Source organism: Hoplias malabaricus, chromosome 13 (genome assembly GCF_029633855.1).
Source record: "Hoplias malabaricus isolate fHopMal1 chromosome 13, fHopMal1.hap1, whole genome shotgun sequence".
NCBI lineage: Eukaryota > Metazoa > Chordata > Actinopteri > Characiformes > Erythrinidae > Hoplias > Hoplias malabaricus.
Window position 1 is genome coordinate 24,151,734 of NC_089812.1, and position 21,080 is coordinate 24,172,813.

General features: G+C 39.3%; 1 protein-coding gene across 4 annotated transcripts in view; it reads left to right on the plus strand.

The window, feature by feature from the left end:
• Positions 1-21,080, plus strand: part of LOC136664979 (uncharacterized) — a 36,776-nt gene that overhangs the window by 7,339 nt on the left and 8,357 nt on the right. For 2 of the 4 annotated variants that reach the window (XM_066642512.1, XM_066642510.1), the window contains exons 2-11: positions 8,507-8,598; positions 9,661-9,726; positions 10,950-11,018; positions 11,375-11,515; positions 12,689-12,842; positions 12,959-12,976; positions 14,202-14,264; positions 15,460-15,516; positions 15,711-15,767; positions 16,193-16,249. In XM_066642512.1, the coding sequence (XP_066498609.1) occupies positions 8,530-8,598; positions 9,661-9,726; positions 10,950-11,018; positions 11,375-11,515; positions 12,689-12,842; positions 12,959-12,976; positions 14,202-14,264; positions 15,460-15,516; positions 15,711-15,767; positions 16,193-16,249 (751 nt within the window). In that variant the 5' untranslated portion in view covers positions 8,507-8,529. Of the gene's footprint in view, positions 1-8,503; positions 8,599-9,660; positions 9,727-10,949; positions 11,019-11,374; positions 11,516-12,688; positions 12,843-12,958; positions 12,977-14,201; positions 14,265-15,459; positions 15,517-15,710; positions 15,768-16,192; positions 16,368-21,080 lie in introns of those variants that run through there. The other 2 variants (XM_066642511.1, XM_066642513.1) reach the window with 2 other exon arrangements.

A 21,080-nucleotide genomic window follows, 5' to 3' on the forward strand; every position in this document is an offset into this window, starting at 1 on the left:
TACACTACACTAATAGATACACATTGCACAGTACAGAAGAACATTCCTGAACAGCAGAGTGGTATAGTGTATTGTTGTATATTTACTGTTATTATTGTTATACTGTTACTGTTATTTATTGTTGTGTTTTTGATAAACTAGTTGGTATAATGGAGCCTATGTTGTTTAAACCCTGTTGGTTTGCTTTTACTCTCCACTGCCTTTTTTCTAAACTGGCTTCAATAATGTACAGGACTTTAGTGCACATTATATATATATATATATATATATATATATATATATATATATATATATATATATATATATATAACCTTCCCATTAGTCATTGGTGGAGTAGGGCTAGTCACTGCATAGGACTGTGTACCAGCCCCCACCTCTGCACAATGACAACGACAAAATCTACAAATCATAGTTATATGCATTTAACTGTATTTACAAGCTCCTTAAAAGGATTTTTTCTAATCACAGCTTTCCATCTGTAAATACACATCAGAGACTGAGGGTGTGAGAGGGAATGTGAATGAGTGAGAGTGAGGGTTTATGAGTGAGTTAGTGACTGAGAGTGAATGTGTGAGTGAGGGTTTATGAGTGAGTGAGTGACTGAGAATGAATGTGTGAGTGAGGGTTTATGAGTGAGTGACTGAGAGTGAAAGTGTGAGTGAGGTTTATGAGTGAGTGACTGAGAGTGAATGTGTGAGTGAGGGTTTATGAGTGAGTGAGTGACTGAGAGTGAATATGTGAGTGAGAGTTTAGGAGTGAGTGAGTGACTGAGAGTGAACATGTGAGTGAGGGTTTATGAGTGAGTGAGTGACTGAGAATGAATGTGTGAGTGAGGGTTTATGAGTGAGTGAGTGACTGAGAGTGAAAGTGTGAGTGAGGGTTTATGAGTGAATGAGTGACTGAGAGTGAATGTGTGATTGAGAGTTTAGGAGTGAGTGAGTGACTGAGAGTGAAAATGTGAGTGAGGGTTTATGAGTGAGTGAGTGAGTGACTGAGAGTGAATGTGTGAGTGAGAGTTTAGGAGTGAGTGAGTGACTGAGAGTGAATGTGTGAGTGAGAGTTTAGGAGTGAGTGAGTGACTGAGAATGAATGTGTGAGTGAGGGTTTATGAGTGAGTGAGTGACTGAGAATGAATGTGTGAGTGAGGGTTTATGAGTGAGTGAGTGACTGAGAGTGAAAGTGTGAGTGAGGGTTTATGAGTGAATGAGTGACTGAGAGTGAATGTGTGATTGAGAGTTTAGGAGTGAGTGAGTGACTGAGAGTGAAAATGTGAGTGAGGGTTTATGAGTGAGTGAGTGAGTGACTGAGAGTGAATGTGTGAGTGAGAGTTTAGGAGTGAGTGAGTGACTGAGAATGAATGTGTGAGTGAGGGTTTATGAGTGAGTGAGTGACTGAGAATGAATGTGTGAGTGAGGGTTTATGAGTGAGTGAGTGAGTGAGTGAGTGAGTGAGAGTGAAAGTGTGAGTGAGGGTTTATGAGTGAGTGAGTGACTGAGAGTGAATGTGTGATTGAGAGTTTAGGAGTGAGTGAGTGACTGAGAGTGAAAATGTGAGTGAGGGTTTATGAGTGAGTGAGTGACTGAGAGTGAATGTGTGAGTGAGAGTTTAGGAGTGAGTGAGTGACTGAGAATGAATGTGTGAGTGAGGGTTTATGAGTGAGTGAGTGACTGAGAATGAATGTGTGAGTGAGGGTTTATGAGTGAGTGAGTGACTGAGAATGAATGTGTGAGTGAGGGTTTATGAGTGAGTGAGTGACTGAGAGTGAAAATGTGAGTGAGGGTTTATGAGTGAGTGAGTGAGTGAGTGAGAGTGAAAATGTGAGTGAGGGTTTATGAGTGAGTGAGTGACTGAGAGTGAATGTGTGAGTGAGGGTTTATGATTGAGTGAGTGACTGAGAGTGAGTGTGAATGAATATGTGAGCTAGTGAGCTCGCCTCTGCCCAATGGTCCGAAACACATTAAGAAGGTGAGCAATTCCACAAATGAACTGCTAATTAATGTGCAAAGCTGTCCTCAAAGCAAAATTTTAACTGACAAGAAAAGAGAAGTCCACTTTTTTCTTTTTTGGTTTTCACTGAACAACCTGAATTTATTTTGTATATTTAAACACATTTAAAATTGATGCCTGCAACTCAGTAAAAAATATGGCTCATGGTTACCACAGTGTTACATCATTTGTCCTTTTAAATACACTGTTTAATAATTAGTAAACTGAGGATACCAAGCACTAAAAGTTGTGGCTGCATGTACAGAATGTGGCATGGCATTGTCTTGCTGGAATAACTCTGGACTTCACAGGAAAAAGCTTTGTTTATTATAATGGTGTCGTCTTAAAGGTTGAAATTGATTTTTTTGTCATTTATGAGGTGTTATTTTGGCAGTCAGTGAAGACTTTGGAAAACATTTCTCTGCTGTAAAATTGAATTACACCAAGCAATTTCTCTTATTTAAATAAATCTTTAAAAGAGAATAAAAAAAATTCAGACTTTTATTTTAGATTTTACAAAATTTCCCAACATTTCTGGAGATGGTGTTTGTAGATATTGGTTGCTAAGGGTTCTATTGGTTTATATATATATCACATTGTATATTGAGTAAACCCATTACACACAAACCCCAACTTGTGAACTCTCGAAAATAGTAACTTTACAGGACAAGGAAAGCCTTTATAACTTTCAGTGGAAGTCAAAGTGAAAAGATTTGTTTCCAGGTCATTTTGGAGCATGACAGCTGTGTTCAGATGATGTAGCAAAATAATATCGACGAAAATGGGGAATCGCATTTAATTGGACAGCGACTATATGTCCATTTGTTTAAAAATTTGCTGAATTAAGTTGTTCTGAATTATACCAGAATTTCCAGTTTGGTGGCAGGAACCCAAGGAAGGCATAACATAAAACAGAGTAGACATGAGAGAACATATGAGGAAGAAAACACCAAAAACAGAATGTGAGTTACATAAATCTGAAAATAAGGAACTCAGATAGATAACAGAAACAGAATGAACTAGAAACAGTCGGTCAAATGCAACAAAGTATAAACAAACAAAACAAAACAAGCAGGTGAGGTCTAACCTAGGAAAAACATTAAAGACAGGGATCTGGCAGGGAGGACTGATTGGAACTGGCAGAGAGGTCTTGTTGCCATATCTTGGGCACTGGGCAATGCTCTGGAACTCAAAGTTTGGCAGGATAAAGGGAACAGGACTGTAAACATGGAGACAGGATTCAGAGTGGGAATCTGGACAGGACTCTGAACACCGTCTTTTCTTGCCTGGGGACAGAGGTCTTTTTGTAACTTGTCTTGATTTTTGTGAGTTGATTCAGTGTGTGGTTTATGGCTCTGTGCCAGTGGTGATTCAGGGTCCAGACCAGGCTCTGGAGGACAGGACAGTTTGGGGTTAACTCTGGAGTCAGGGGGCCACCGGGAAAACACCAATACCTGGAAGTTAAAGATAAAGGCAGAGGGTATATACCTTTATATAACGTATAAAACGTAAAATATAAAAAATGTTTGATAACAGCAGAGTGAGGTCAACTTGGCTAAGCAGTTGATAAGGATTTGTCTGTTTAACTATAAACAGATGCTTTGTAATAAGCTACACCCTTGAAATGATGATTCTACAAGGGTTCTTTCTTAAAGGAAACTGTTGTTTATTGAAATCCAAGTGCTCTTCAAGTGTTCAGGGTTCTATACACAACCATTGTCTTTAATATTTTTTACATAAATTGTCTTTAATATTGTGTACAGCTTATGCTAATATATGTATAAAGCACACCCAGTATATATTTATTAAAAATAAATTAAAATTAAAGTAGCCCTCCTAGCAAACAACAACAACAAAAACAACCCATAGGCCACAATGTCTGACAGAGTTCAATACATTCAGCAACAAATTGAGGTTTAGTGACGGTGATGGTGGCATCAACTTCATTACTGCTGTACGATTTTTAAGTCTGTTTACACTTTCCAATGAAAAAAGATATGTCTCTAAAAATTTTGGAAAAAATTAGGGAAAAAATGTATTCTAAGTGATTTTGGCGCATTTCTATTGGCGCATTCATCATGAAATTTTCCCACAGCTGCTGTGCTTAAATTATGTAGTAAAGATATGTTTTTAATTGGACAGTGACAAAATCTGCAAACAATAGTTATACGCAGTTAACTCTATTTAAAGTTCCTTAAAGGATTTTATTATTGTCTGTAAATACATGACAGCCCAAGCCCAGTGTCTGCCAGAAAAACCAAGTCACGAAACATTTTATTTGGAGACCAACACGAGTCAAACACTGCACCTCTTCACTTTTCACACCCCACTTGTGTCTCAGGGCTGGAAACACTCACTGTGACAATGTGCCATTACTGTGTGCCACTGTGGCACAGGATCTGCCGACAAGTTTCCGATCACTGACGGGATGAGACAGATGTTTAACAGATGTTTAACTGCATTATTAACAGTCCTGGTTTAATAGATTTTCCTCACATATAGTGTTGGAGAACACAGATGAATCTTCCACCGTGTCTGACCCAGTCCAGTCCTAAGTAGAGTGATGCACTCCCAGTCCAGGGTTTACATCCGTCAGCACTGCAAGGCTGTAGTATTATGGGTGTGCACATGTGCAATCATTGTGGCTTTTGGTGAGTACCACACGGATTCAGGCCCAGCAAAGGCCAACTAACCAGAATTCCTTGAGGGACAGACATGGACTAATTAGAATGGACAGCTTTGTTTAGGGCTGCCTGACCAAAATGTCAGAGAGTGAGGTATATAAATATGAAATTGTTGGTTTACTGATTAAACCTGCATTGAGATGCATTGAGCTTGTACTGAACTGAGCCAATGTAGATTTCCAAATGAACACATGCAAAATCACAATTAGAGCCAAGCGCTAGTAGAGCCAAGACCAAATGCACACATCTGTTCAAGCGCCCTTGAAGATTAAGGCTCCACTTGGGAGTTGTGGCCTGGAATGGGGTGGTCTGTTGAGTAGGGTTAGCCCATAAAATGTTAAACATCAGGGGAATGAATTCTTCCCGAACAAATGAGCGTACAGCAGTGAGGAGCAGAAGCGCTGGTTTTTAGCTGTTTTTGCTGTGTGCTCTTTCTTCTCTGTTTTCGTTTTCTCTGTTTTTAATCAGTACTCTTATTTCTCAGCACTAGTTGTGTCTGTTTTGCTCTGTTTAACCTTGTCTTTGTGCGCTCATGGGTCCAGCGCTGTGATTGGACAGACTCAGAGGGGCGGGGCAATTCTAAAATGCCTTCCCTCTAAGTAAGACACAGCACAAAATCAGAACCACTCATTAGATCCCACAGAAACGTACAGGGTGGTCTTATTTCGCAGTGTTTGGGTTGGTTGACTCCAGAGCCACAGTTACTTATTTTTTTTTATGGTATGGTCACCTTTACTGTTTAAATGATAAAAATCACTGTCAAACAAGATGAGCAGTGCTGCACACATTCACTGGCCTCTGAAACATTCATGTTAAAGCAGCGCTAGGTAGTACCTTTACCATAAAATGACAGCTTTAAAATCATTGTGATACTTCACTGAGCTGTAAAAGGGAGAATAGAGCATCTGTCACTACTACTCTGCTCTCAGCACTGCAGAATCTGCACTATGTAAATTTTGGAGGAGGGTAGGTAACCTGTTTCATCTCCCTCCCCCTTTCCCCATGATTTTTCTGGGCAGTGCTGCAAATTGAATTACACCAAGCAACTGTAGGGGGAGCCCATGAGAAAATGAACTAATTTTACTTAGTGTTCCTTTAAAAGACTGAATTTCCATAAAGGCCTTATACTCCATCACAGCTCTGCCCCTATGCTGACCAGTCACCGAAGTGACAATTTGTCATCGTAAACCAAGCTGTAGATAGTGATTAGCCCACGTCGGTAATTCAAGGAACTCTGTGGTAAGCCTGGGTCCAAAGCCACAGTGAGCTCATACAGGGTGAAAATAATGTAAGTGTTCCTTATTCTATAATATTGAGGTGCTGGAGGCTGTATAACACTGTTTATCTCTATCTTAGTGAACATTTTATGAAGTTGATGTTGAAAGCAAGGGCCAAATTGTGATATTCAGGATCACATTCCAGTCAATTTTTAGGAGGTGCTGTAAAAACAAGTCTGATCTCTGGACAGTTTCAAAGCTCTTTTGTAGCACATGCCTCAATGGATCAGGTGACACAAAAGTGACCTGCACAATATTAACACTAAAAGGCATGTAGTTTTAATCTTATGGCTGATTAGTGTGTATAGTAGTTAAGAAATAAAAATGTGTGCATAAATAATACACAGGTGTTTTTAGACAGTGTGCAGAGACTGGAGCTGATTCTTTGTTGTGGTAGGAATTAACCTTTTAAAGTGGCGAAGCTTATGGCATACTTCTAGTTCATGTTTCTCCTCTGTGGTGGATGTGGTGCTTAGTATTTGCTTATGACCTATCTTTAATGGTGTAAAGACATTGGCTGTGATTGAAATGCGTCCCCCCCACCCCCTCCTTCATTCATGCTGTGTTATCGAGTGTGACTCCTTAACTTAAACATTGTAATTGGATGTTTTCACTCTATATTGCTTATGAACAAAAAAAAAAAAACTTGCAATGCATTTTGGTCCACATTCATCATTCACCATACTCATGTAGTGAGAAGGACTGGAGACGAAGAGGGGATGGGTTCCTGGGAGAGGAGCCTGTCAATCATTTTTGCATCAGCTGCTTAAAAAATGCTCTAAGCAGTCAATAAAATTTTGCATTGCGTCATTTTTGCATCATCCAATCTGATCAGAGCTCGTTAAATACAGCCCTCGGGGTCCTCACAGGTTTGGGTTTCCCTCCCAGACTGCACCTTCCTTTAAGAGCTTCAGACTTTTGATTGGACAGTGCACTTTCTGATTGACTGTTCATGTGTGTTATTTTATTGTGCGATGCAAGAAAAGGACTTACAGTCTCTCTGCCTATTCACTATGCCCTTCAGTCCTCCAGGCTGCACACACACATAAGCTACATGAATGTGAACTAAGTGAACTATGAAGTTTACTGTAAATTACGTGTGAATTCTGGCAGAATGTAGTGCCCTCAAAATAAAACTTAAAAGACATTTTAGGATTAGGAGCACCATGAGAAAGATGCCTGATAAATGTGGTAAATGGGGAACCATTGTGATTACATAAGAATTCAAAGTGTTTGCTTCCTTGGATCAAGTGGTTTTTAATGAGTAATAGTTATTTCTATCCATAAATCTCTTGGCTATACGCTTGAGGTTAAAACTAGGTCTTGTGTGCCTGGTGGTCTGTGGTTTAAGTTTAAGGACAGTGTTTTTTGAAGTGTGAGCATCCTGAAAAATGTTAGGGCTTTACTCCAGTGCTATAAAGGAACTTTATAGAGGAGTCTTTATTTTAACCACCGATCCTCCGCAACCAGTTTATCGGGAGTAATTCCTAATATTTAAATTTTATTCTATAAAGTGCAGATGACGTGAGGTGAAGAATCACATTGCTTTTTAGTTCCTGAATGAAGCATTTTAAGCTCCAGAGAGTGGGTCACCAACAAGACCATGTTTAATGTGGCCATATGCATTATACTTAATCTCTGACACCTCCAGGGCACTAGGTGTCAGTGTAATGACTGGTTAAAAACCAGAAGAAGAATCCTTGGAGAAATCTTTTGCTGTGTCCGAAACTGTGTCCTATTTACTAAATACTGCACTGTTTTGGGGTTCCGCCATTTTATAGTAGCATCTGAAAACTCAAACAATCCCACAATGCAATGTAAAAAATAGTGTACAACCCATGTACACTAGCAGATATCAGATTACCCTAAATCCAATGTGTTGTTTGGTAAAAACCCACATGAGGAAATGTTTGAAATCATTCACTATCCTCCTGAATTCAGTTCCCATACAATAGTGCACTATATAGTGAATAATAAAGGGATTAGTGAATAGGGAGCCATTTCGGACACAGGGTTTAAGTGTGTAAGCCATGTGTGGCACACTTCCATTTCTCTGGTCTGTGACAGTCGAGTCGTTTTCCAAAGAGCCCACAGAAACTATGGCCTATAAATGAATTTTATTTTTAGCTCAAATAGCAAATTATATGGATCTCTAAAGAGTCCCTGAAGGGAGGAAGAAAATGCATACTTTTGTTTTTCAAGCATTTTTTTTCTATCCTGTCCCTTCTGAGGCTCCATACATCTCAGCCTTTAAAATTTCTGAAGATACATGACTGTTCTGCTGAAGAAATCTGTTTAAGATTTGCTCCACAGTTAGAGACACATTAAAACCATTCCAGCTTTTCAAATGGAAGGTCGAATTACATTTCGTATTCATCCATACGGCTTGATCTCCTTGTTCATTAATATGTTCATATATTCATGCATTAATCTTCTGTAACTGCTTTGTCCTGCTGAGGATCATGGTGAGTTTATCCACTGCGGTGGTCCCAGTCCAGTTTCTCAACTTTTTCCTGTTTTCTCCTCTCTAACTCGTCTCTTTGTCTCTACCCCCAGCAGAACACACACTGGACCATGAGGACATGAGCTTAGATGGTCATCACGGCAACGGCATGAGTGGCAAAACTTGGGCCATCTGGACTTTGTTGGCTGTGAGTTTGATGTATTCACAGTTACACTGTGTAGAAGAAAAATACATTATTTTTGCCATCTTCTTATTGGAGGAGTGTAACATTAATCTGTTCTATTTTGCACACAAAATAAAGAAGTATTTTGTAATAAATACACAATCAAAAAAATAACAAAAAATAACAAAAAACAAAAAAATAAACTCACAATCCAAAAAGCTCATAGTTTTCCATTTATTGAGAAGAAGAAGAGAAAGAAACACCTTTACTTCTCTGCATTTGACCCCTCCATGGTATTGGACACACACACACACACACACACACACACACACACACACTAGTAAGTAATTCTTCACAAACACTAGGCAGTGAATACACACACAACCAGAGCAGGGTGCTGCCAACCACCTCGGCGCCCGGGGAGCAATTTAGGGGTTAGGTGCCTTTAGACGTGAATGAATTATTCCATGCCAGTCCCAGAAATTGAAGCAGCAACCGTCCAGCCTCAAACTCGCTCCTCAAAGCTACAGCTGCTCCTTGCCCAGTAGTGATCGTAATTATTACAAGACATCATGTAGGTCCTGTTCCTTATTTAACAATGGAAAAAGAAACCATAACTTGGCTCGTGGAATAACACAGAATGACCTTAAGAACCTTTTGGCCCTGCATTGCAACTAAAAGGCCTCAGTGGGTGAGTTCGAGTCCAGCTCCGGCTGACTGTCTATGAGGAGTTTGGTGTGTTCTCCCTGTGTTCACGTGGGTGTGCTCCAGGTTTCCTCCCATGATCCAAAAACACACGTTGGTAGATGGATTGGCGACTCAAAAGTATCCATAGCTGTGAATGTGTATCGCTCTGTGAAGGACTGGCACCCCCTCCAGGGTGTGTTCCTGCCTTGCACTCAGTGACCCTGAACTGTATAAGCACTTATAGATAATGAATGAACGCAAACGTTCTGTCTTCTTCTATTTTATGTTTTTTTTTTGTTTATATTTCTGTTCATTAAAACACATCTCTGCACTTTTTTCTCTTCCTCGTATCAATAATAATAATCTCAGTATGATTGAGGTGCTCTTTCTTTTTCACAGGCAGTTCTGTTGAGCCTGGGCGTCCGAGGAGACAAGTGTGGAGATTTGAGTTTTTTTGATTTAGTGGTAAGTGTTTGGCTATTAACCAGTGAAGCTCATGATTAAATAGTTTCTCTGCAGAATCCAACAGCTCGGTTAATAATTGCTGAGGTGGAAGGTGTTTGTCATTGTTCAGTGAATTTACAGCTGTGTCCTTGTTCCTCAAGCTGTCAGTTATTAATTCTTGGTTGTCATATTTAAGCCACTCTTCTACTCTTTAAAAGTCTTCTGTAAAGCTCTTCTCATATCTCTTTGTTTATCTTGTTTTCTGATTTTTGTTACACTGTTTTTGGCCTACAACTATAGAATCAAGCTGGAAATGTGGGTGTGTGGGGGATGTTCACTGCTCTCTACTCAACCCATGAAAATGCAGAGTAACAATTTGATTGGTCAAAATCTTTTAACTGATCTAATTGTCTTGGGATTGTAGTAAATTACCTCATAATATATACTCCTAATAAATAAGTCATTATCTCTAACAGTTCATTTTTAATGCTACTTTGTCAGCCAGATGTTTTTTTCCATGTCACTGTCACTCTTGGCTCATATGAGGCTTGGACTCGGATCTCTATAAAGCTTATTTGTGACGATTTTCTGTTGGGAAAAGCACTATATGTATTTGGTTTATTGATCAACCCTTGTAATGTGTTGCTGCTCCTGTGTGCCTTCTGATACTGGCAGGACACAGCACCATCTGTATGGCAACGAATACCTGTGTGAACAGTGGATGAATAATACATTAGGTAATTTAACTACTGAATGGTGGTGCAGCAGGAAGTGTCGCAGTCACACAGCTTCAGGGAACTGGAGGTTGTGGGTTTGATTCCCACCCCGGGTGACTGTCTGTGAGGAGTTTGGTGTGTTCTCCCAGTGTCCGTGTGGGTTTCCTCCGTGTGCTCCGGTTTCCTCCCACTGTCCAAAAACACATGTTGGTAGGTGGATTGGTGACTCAAAAGTGTCCATAGGTGTGTGTGTGTGTGTGTGTTTCCCTGTGAAGGACTGGTGCCCCTCCAGGGTGTATCCCTGACTTGCACCCAATGATTCTGGGTAGGCTCCAGACCCACCACGACCCAGAACTGGATAAGGCTTACAGATAATGAATGAATGTATGAACTAATGGGAGGGATGTCTAGATACGTATGGACAGGAAGTGTATTTTAATAAGGCCTTTAAGTATAATATCACAATTATTGAAACTGCTGACTATTGAGTATCAATGCTGAATGTTTCGTGTGTTTTTTTTTTAATAGACAGAAAATGTATTAACGGACCATTTGTTTGAGATCAAGATTTTTCAGCGTCCTGGAGAGCTAGTGCAGGTAAGATTAAATTGCAATTCCAGTAAACATTGAAGTTGTTAGTAAACGAGACATATACATCATTTACACAAGTGAACATAGTTCTGGGGTCTTAATAAAATGTCGATGACCTGCTTTGGTCAAAATTTCACCCCAATCAAACCCCACTGCAGCATTCTCCTTCTGTATAAACCACCTTGTTCAGAATGTCAGAGTGAAGGTTTCAGCGCCTGTTCCTTTAAATGATAATGAGTCGCTTGCTGTTCACCCCAACCCTGAGTGCACAGCAGTGAGAAAAATGCAAAATGCAGCTGGTCAGTTGTATTTCTCAGTGTTTTATGTGTTCTTTTTCCTTGTTTTTTTTTTTTTTTTTTTAGAACAACACAATAGCTCTTTCCATTGTGGACTCGTTTTGTTTGACCTGGCTTAAAAACAAAGAATTTGATGGCCTGGATTCAGAATCCCGTTTTTCTAGATATCAGCTTATGGTGTCATATCGAAGGATACTGCAGGCCTTGGTAAGTGACATCTATTTCTGTTTTCTTGTTTCTAAACTGTACTCATAGATTCCTTCTTCAATTTGTGTTTATTTCTGTGTTGTGGATACCCAACAAAATGTATATATAAGATAAAAAGAAAAAAAGAATGCAATTAGGTACAAATCATTTAAATCAAAGACAATATTTCAGCTGTTGAAATAGAGAATTTTGGTGATTTTGAATATTTTTAATGAAAAATATTAGCCCATATTAAAATTCATTCATTCATTGTCTGTAACTGTTTATTGGGCTCATTGGGCGCAAGGTGAGAATACACCCTGGAGGGGGCACCAGTCCTTCAAAGGGCGACTCTCATACACACACATTCACTCACACCTACAGACACTTTTAAGTCACCAATCCACCTACCATCATGTGTTTTTGGATCGTTGGGAGGAAACCGGAGCACCCAGAGGAAACCCACGTGGACCCGGGGCAAACACACAAACTCCTCACAGTCACCCGGAGCAGGACTCGAACCCACAACCTCCAGGTCCCTCGAGCTGTGTGACTGCGACACTACCTGCTGCGACACGTGCCACCTCATTTTGAAATTGATGCCGGGAAAATTTTGTAAATAAGACACGTAACAAAAAAACTGGTAAATTTCTAAAAAGTAAACAATAAATAAATCACACTAGATTCATTGACAACAGGTAAGGGACATGGCTGTGTTTAAAAAGAGCATCTCAGAGAGGCCAGGTATTTCAGAATTAAAGATGGGGAGGGATTCAACACACACACACACACACGCATATAGATATTACAGCACAAAATATCATTAAGTGTCAGAGTATCCAGAGAAAACTACATGGAAGGGACAAGACCCAAACCAATATTAGCTTTGATCTGCGAGCCAGCAGACTGCTTTAAATTAAAACCATGTGTTTCTGCCCCAGTGATGAGATGTGCTTACATCTGACTTCTCTACTGTATGTACGTAAAGATCTGGGGTCAGGAGCTGTTTTCTGTCTCTACTGGTGACATGTTTATAAACAGAGACACATCACATTGCTGCCCAAAGTGTACCGACCCTTCCTTAGTGATGTGGCGAGGGGCAGCTGAGAGTTTAGTAGCTGTTCTGTGACAGTGTACCACACTTTGTAAGAGAATACACTCGTCTGAAACTCTTCTGTCGCTCCTATTTTTCAGATGTCACTTAATAGTTCCAGTATGTCGGATGTTGAAAAAGCATGTGTAAATCACAACGAAATGTGCAACATTTGGTACGATGTGAGTTATATCAATCAGACAAAGTTGAAGGAGATGTTTGAAGCCGCTTGTTCAGCGAATGGAACTTTGCCAGGTATAAATCTCTCTAAAATAGAGAGATTATAAATCTGTAAATCTGTAATAGAAACAATATCTTATTTCGTTCACAGTTGAATAACCCTTATTGTCTTTTCACTTCTTTTTCTCCAGAGTGTCCACGGTCACAAAGTAAGTAGCTCTTGATATATTTCATTAATCATCACTGTTAACAAAATGTTTTTTTTTTTTTTTTTTACTTTTTCAGGCTATTTTAACAAAAGTCTGTGGCCCTTAGGTTAACACTGTGTAGTCTTATTCCATGCACGTCCACAGATATCTAATGAAAATATTTTTTTTTCCTGTAAAGTCACCATTTTGAAGATGTAATGTTTTGCTTCCAGAGGGGCTGAGAGGTGTGGTGCCATGATAAATGGCACCTTCTTTATGGTCCTCTTTTTTTAAAAACGTGTGCCAGTCCCTGAGGACCATGTTTTACTGCAGTGACGCAATAAAGCCACAACATCCCAGGCCTTCAACAACCTCTGCAAATCTTTTTGCCAAGCACTCCGGCAGCCTCCGAATCTGCCTCCTGCGTAGAAAGCTTGCCCCTCAGTTTCCATACCAGTGTTTCTTTGTTGCCTGGTTGCCACAGCGCCCCTGAAATTGATTATTCAGATAAGAAGATGAGTTGAGTTTTTGGTCTAAAGCATGTCAGGACAATAGACGGTAGTTCAGTGTAAGTGTGGCATGTTAAAGGCATGAGGGAGATAATGGGTGAGCCCTGGGTATAAAAACTGAACAGATAGGAGTTGTAGAGCCTCATAAAGCCTTTGTATTCATTTCATAAACCTGGATTGTACACCAGACGCTCTCCTCGATGAGCTTAGCTCCCAAGCTACAAAGACAGAGATGCTAACTTTGAAGAAGGAGTCTACACGGAGCCATGGGTCAACTTTTGAAAGATGCTGAGAGCTGCTTGGAGGAGCTGGGACAGCTGAAGGTGAAAGTGGACACAGTTGGAGGACAGAGGAAATATCTCAGTATTTTATAAGGCAGTGACACAGTTGGAATCTGGAAAGACTTGCTGACGTGGATCCTGGGGCAGCCACCTTGCTTTTGGAAATCAAATGAGCACAAAGATAGTCCTCTTTTTTCTGTTTTTTTTGGTTCACATTCCTGTGGGTTACATGCAGAAATACATATTTAATATGGACAAAATTGCTCAAAAAGTGTGTGTTGGAGGCTGAGAGGACAGAGGTTGTAGCAGGTTGTAGATGACCAGAGGTAAAAACACCTCTGTATGTCTACAACCTGTGATGTTTCTTTATTACAACCAACAACTGTTTGCATAACTGTTTCTCCTGCACATGTGCCCAGTCCATTGATGCAAACCACATTCTCTCTGGTTATTTAGGTCCAGGTCCGTCTTCTACAACATCACAGCCAAACACCACCAAGGCTCCATGTACCTGTAATGGTAAGATGTATATCACCAATATGTGTGTGAATGTATTTATTATTGTGTGTGTGGCAGTGATAGGTTATGACGATCTAAGACTAGTTTGTGTCTGTTCAATAGCCCAGTGCTGGGACATTTATTGCCCTCTGTTCACACCTAACACTGGGCCTGTTGAATTTCAGCTCATGTGCAGCTGCTCCACAATGTTTCGTTTTATATTCAAATTATGTGTTTGCAATGAGTGCACCTTAAAGCAACTGAATTCACTAATAGAAGGGTTGTCCACAAGTGTTTTGACATACAGTATGGCAGTGTGTGCAGCTTGAGTTCCCATTGCCCAGCATTTAAAATGACCTTTGCTTAGATCTCCTAAAGTGGTAAAAACTCTTTAACGATGATGATTTCAGACTCCTACAGTAACACTAGGATATGTTTAATGCTTAGTTTTGTCATCCCCCTGGTTTCAGTGTATCATCTGCATCTGAAGTTAAATTTCAGCTGAGGAATGTGCCCCTTTAGACCAGTTAAGACCATCCAGGAACCGAGTATACCGCCTCAGAGATCACGGCACAAATCCGTGTTTGCATAAAGGGTGAAACTCTTTAAATGAAGAAGGTTTGAGTTGGTGAAACATGGCTGTGATGCTGTAGTTAGAGCCATGAAACAAACAAAATTGATGTTTTCAAACATCCCCCTGGTTACAAATTACAGCCCTGGGGTGTCGCCAAATGTTGGCCACTGGGAGGACAGACTCTCTTAGTACGGTGATAAGAGAAGGCAGTATGACTAGAGCTGTGTTTGTTTTGAGCAAAGGGTGTGTGTTTGGGGCTCACTGTTTTAAAGAATCTCTGTAAGTAATTCACTGATGATGTGTACAGATCAGCAGTTTTCACCTCTGGCCATCAACATCATTACTGTTTCTCTTTTACATTTGTTCAGTTTTCACAGTTAGAAACACTGTCTCTGTGGTGGTACCCTCAAGGGTACATTTCTGTACCTTTTAGTTAGGAACATAATTGTACCTTATTCTACTGTAATTGCAGATTTTGTGTTGATTACATACGTTCTAATGAAAGAGTACAAATATTCAGTCTCCTTCTGGAGAACACAATGTAATGAACCTTTAACACCACTGCTGTACTTTTAAACGTAAATTTACGCTGTTTGTAACTTCAGTAACCAATAAAATAACACTTCCTCTTGGGTCATTTAGGTCCGTCTCCATCACCTTCCAGATGGAACACTACCGCAACTCCAGCTGCATCGAATGGTAAGATATAGAATACAGGCTGCCATTTAATTATTTATCACCAAAATATTTCGCTATTTCATGAGTGTACACACACACAAATGTTTTTACCTCTGGCCATCAACTGGCAGTCACTACTGTGAAGCACATAACTGTTGCTTCTGCACATTTGTCCAGATTTAATGATGCAAACCACGTTCTCTTTGGTCATTTAGGTCCATCTTCTACAACATCACAACCAAACACCAGCACAGCTCCAGCTGTATTGAATGGTAAAATATTATTCACCAAAATATTCTTCTATTTCATCTATTTTTATTATATTATTGTGTGTGGCAGTGATAAGTTACGATGATCTAAGACTAGTTTGTGTCGGTTCTATAGCCCAGTGCTGGGAGATTTATTGCCTTCTGTTCACACCTAACACTGGGCCTGTTGACTTTCAGCTCATGTGCAACTGCTCCACAGTGTTCCATTTTATATTCAAATTATGTGTTTGCAATGAGTGCACCTTAAAGCAGTTGAATTCACTAATAGAAGGGTTATCCACAAGTGTTTTGACATACAGTACAGTGTGTGCAGCTTATGAGTTCCTGATTGCCTGAATAAAAATGACTGTTGTACCTTTTAAAGGTACATTTACACTGTTTGTACCTTTAGTGACCAATAAAATAACACTTCCTCTTGGGTCATTTAGGTCAGTCTCCATCACCTTCAAGATGGAACACCACTGCAACTCCAGCTGCATCGAATGGTGAGATATTTATCACCAAAATATTCCATACTTTCAGTAATTTTCATTTTTTTAATGGCATAGTTCACTGAAGAAATATTGTTGTTGTTGTATATTTTATTTTATTTTTTTATGTGACTTGAGGACACAGACTACCATTTACATAGCGATAAATTTCAAAAAGGATAAACCAACTGCTCCAAAGTTACTTGGAAAATAACTGTTTTTCATTTACTGCCTTTCAGTGTAAATAAGGTTTACATCGGTCCTTCTCCTGTGAAGTTACAAGTTTGTTACAAAGTTTTGTTGTGACAATGAAGTGATTATGCAAATACTTTCACTGTGTTAAACAAAGCAAAATAAACAGTAAGCATGCCCTAAAATAAGAAAGTAAGGTAGAATTTAAAGTTCACTACCAACTTCAACTTAAGGATAATAGCGCCCCTTGTGGAGAATTCTCAGGTTGCTAAACAGGAGCAAGGGAGCACTTTACATTGTTATGTGAGAGTGAGCAGCTTCATTTCAAAGGGACACATTGCCTTATTTTTTCATAATTTGAAACACATGGGTGATCATTATTTAATGACTGACTAATAAGTCAGTAATCAGTATAATGAGGTCCAGACAATAGTGGTATTCTGTACAATGCATAGCTTCTCCCATTTGGATTCAAAACAGCAGGGTTAGGGTTGTTTTCAGGTTGTTGGATTCTTATATAGTTATCAGTGCATTTCTGCTTAAATTCTATTCTAGTGGTACAAAAATACACCTGCTCATAGATTTCAGCAGAACATGGTGCTGGGGTACTCAACAATGAACAGTAAATTCTTTGTTTATCAGTGTGGGAAACAAAAGGTCACTGGCCTGAGAGTAAACACATACCAAGGCACACACATTGTGGCAAGGTTTCCACAGTTCTGAGTGATTAAACTGGATATACACAGAGTTTAGACACTGGAGAAAATCTGGAGGTGGAAAACAGAAGTTTCTTTATCGTCCTGACAAAAAGTGTAGGCAGGGTTGAGGTTTCTTGCTGGAGTAGGAGGACTGGAGAGACACAATCTTTCAGTGATGTTTCAGCCTTTAGACAGTTGCTCAACTGTACATAGACAATTAATACACACAGTGGTGTTGAATGTTCATTATATTTCTCTGTGGTTGGTGTAAATATCTTTACTCACTGGATTAGAATTCCACCCCCCCCCCCATACACACCCACACCAACACCAAATAAAATAATAAGGTTGCAACCACAGCATTAGATAATCCGCAAGCATGTCTGTTATTTTGTCTCGTCTCAATCCCTGCATGCCTGTTTACTCATCCATTGATGCTGCTGTTTCGGCATAAAGCGAAAGGTGATATATTTTCATTCCTTTATACTTGCTCAATGTTTTAAATATTTTGACAGTGCTTAGTTGAATGTCTCACACAGTGTATGAATGTTTGCAGGAGTTTGTGTTAAACAAACATCGCAAAACCTTTAAAATCATTGTCAGTGGTTGAATGTTCATAACTAGCTTAAAGCTTAGCTATGGCTCACTTCCATGTGCATGATAACAACAGCTTGGCTAGCCCACTGCTGACTGTGATAAACAATAACTAGCAAGCCTAGCATATATCTAGCAAATTCATGTTTGCTAATAATGTATGCTAAACTGTAGAGTAAGATTAGTAGTGTCTTTATTTGTATATTTTATAGCTATATTCATACATTGTCGGACAACTGTGAACCATCTATTCAGCACAAAGACAGAATGTACACTGAGTGAGTTAAACTAGGAATTATATTTCATCATGTATACACTAGATCAGTCAAAACAAAGACGCACATTTAGGCTGCCTGAAAGAAAATAAAATAATTTAATGTCTCATAATAATGAGAAAGCTTGTTATAATTTTCATCATTATAACCTATTATCTCATCATTTTTTTTCTTTCTCAGAAACGGAGAAAGAAAATCAGAGAAAAAATCTTTGGGGAATCAAAATGAAAATGTTTGGCATAACTGGCATTGTTTCAAACAAAAATAGCACAGACAGAAGAGAAAGAAGTAAGGAGATTAGAAAGCAGAGCAAGTGACAAAAAAGCAGTTCAGGAAGAGAAGAAAAAAAGAAAGAAGAGTGGGAAAGAGGCGGTAGAAGTGTAGTTGTTGAAGGGCTGAATGAGGGCTGAGAAGAAAGGAACCTGAGAGATGGAGCCACTGAGAGAGGAGATTCTGTAAGAGGGAGAAAGCTAGTCAGTGACTGAGAGGGACACTGGTGAACAGAGACCCCTGGACCTCCCTATGTTGGCATCACACAGATTAATAGGATGGTATGCATGGATAGAGTATTAGACAATGTTCCCATCTTTTATCTTCTTTCATATACATCAAAATTAAAAACAGATCTAAATGGATCTCCATAGTGAGTGGTTGGAACGTCACCCATCTCTGTGATTTTCTTACACCTTAAGAGTGTTTACAAATCGGAAAGTGGCTTTTTTAACTGGACACACCAGGTTTAAAATACAAACAGTGTGGCATGCAAAAGCATTTGAACTGAAAAAACATACACGAGCCATTTCCATTTTTAGTTGAAATGCTTTCTTATCTAGTCTTAGATGTGGTGATAAAGATTTTATCGGCATGGGGAGATGATGAAACTGAAACTCTAAAGAGCAGAGTGTCTGGTGTATGAACATTCATTCATTTATTCATTCATCTTCTTTTCCACTTGTCCATTTCAGGGCCGCGGTGTGTATAAACGTGATTCATTTATTTAAAAAAAAAACATTCACAGTTGCCTTGAAATGCAATGTACACAAGGAAACACATTCAGAATGAAACCAGACTCCGGCAGGAATAGTGCCTGGGGAAATCATGAAGTTAAAGCCAGAGAGCAATGCCTGGTGAGGAACCTTATAATGACATTTTCAGTGAGCTGTGAAATGCAGCAAAGAATTTCAACATTTTGGACCCACTTAGTGTGTCTACTTTAAACCTGGGCTAAGCTTTTTCTAAGTTTTTATTCCAATTACAAAACTTTGGGTATTAAAGCCTGCGCTGATGAGCCTGGTCTGTGTGGGCGGCCATTGTCACTGTTACACAATAAAAGATGCATGCGTCAGTTGGCACTCCATGCCACTGTGCCATTACGTAGCACCGTGGCATGAGACATTTTCACTGTGACACACGTAAAACACTCTTTGCTAATGTGTACCAGATTAGAGCCCTCACAAGAGAAAAATAATTTTCACTCCCATTCACAAACCTAATTTTGGAATAGTTCTGACATAACGTACATTGGTTTGCAAAAAAGAAAACTTAGTTCCCAAGGCATAGTAGGTTCATCAGTGTGAACTGTGATGTTGTCTGTGGGTGAACTGTGATGTTGTCTGATTGGACGTGTGGTGAAAATGTGAAGGGGGTGAGGGCGTGGGAGTGTGGCCTACAATTATAGCTGTGGATATATATTAAACTGTATATTGGATCTGTATGAATCAGTGACTGTTACAGAAGCTACTGCAAAAGATGTTACATGTAAAAAGCCTCAATAAAAATATTTTGTCCAGCAAACTGTAATTGTGAGTCTTGCATGTGTGATATAATGATTATCTCTGGTAGTTGTTTAAAACTTAATAAGAAACTAGGAGTATAAGTTAAATGTTAATTTTAGGTTCCTCTCATTATTATGTGATTTGAGTATATGAAATTTGTCTGGGGGTGAATGTGCAGGCACCGTGGCACCTCTATCAGCAGACTTACTCTGGAGAAAAAGTAATTTTTAAGTTGACTTCCATCCTGTACCTGGCCACATTGTAATTTTTTTCTTTACGCTGAGTGAAGTGTGTTGCCTCATGTAATGGACATAAGGGTCATTGAGATTTACATACAACAGTTTAATAGCAACAGGTCATGCTTAACAACACAGTCATGTGGATAGGGCTTTAGGAGAAGGGATGCTTCTTGAACTCATTTGTTGAAAGTTGGCCCTGAACATCTTTGGTTTGAGTTGGAGTGATAGATCTCAAGTGAATATCTTTGGGTTGAGTTGAATTGACAAATCTCCATTGAACATCTTTGGGTCGAGTTGGAGTGATAGATCTCCAGTGAATATCTTTGGGTTGAGTTGAATTGACAAATCTTCATTGAACATCTTTGGGTTGAGTTGGTGTGATGGATCTCTTCAGAACATATTTGCGTTCAACTTGAGTGATAGGTCTCCATTGACCATCTTTGGGCTGAGCTGGTGTAGTGAAACTCCAGTGACCATCTTTGTATTGAGTAGATCTCTCGTGAATGTCTTTGTGTAGTGTTGGGGTGAGATAGAGTGATATGTCGTCACTGGAAAAGTTTGGGCTGAGATTGTGTGATAGATTTTCACTGAACATATTTGGGTTGAGTTGCAGTGAGGTAGTGCCTACTTAGAAGCCCGTATTCCTTATTGTCCCTTAAAATTAGGGTTGCAAAGGGGTGGAAAATTTACAATAAATTTCCAATAATTTCCAGTACCTATCCATGGGAGCTTTAGTTCCGGAACTATTCCAAAATTCCAACTTTCCATGGAAATTTTGGGAACTTTAGGAATGTATGGGAATTTATTGGAATTAATTGGAACTACCGGATAATTTAAAGGAACTGTATCATACACCATCATCAGTGTAATTTTTTTTTTGTCAACAGCAGACATGAAGGCAATACAAATAATAACTATGGCACCTTTGATGTCATAGTTGATGCATATGGCATTCTTCTGTTAAATAAAATGACAAAGTGTAAAAACATTAAAGCTAATGGTCTTCAGAATATTAAATAAGCCATTAATAAGTATAAAGTTTTGGTTACGGGCGCAGCAGGTAGTGTCGCAGT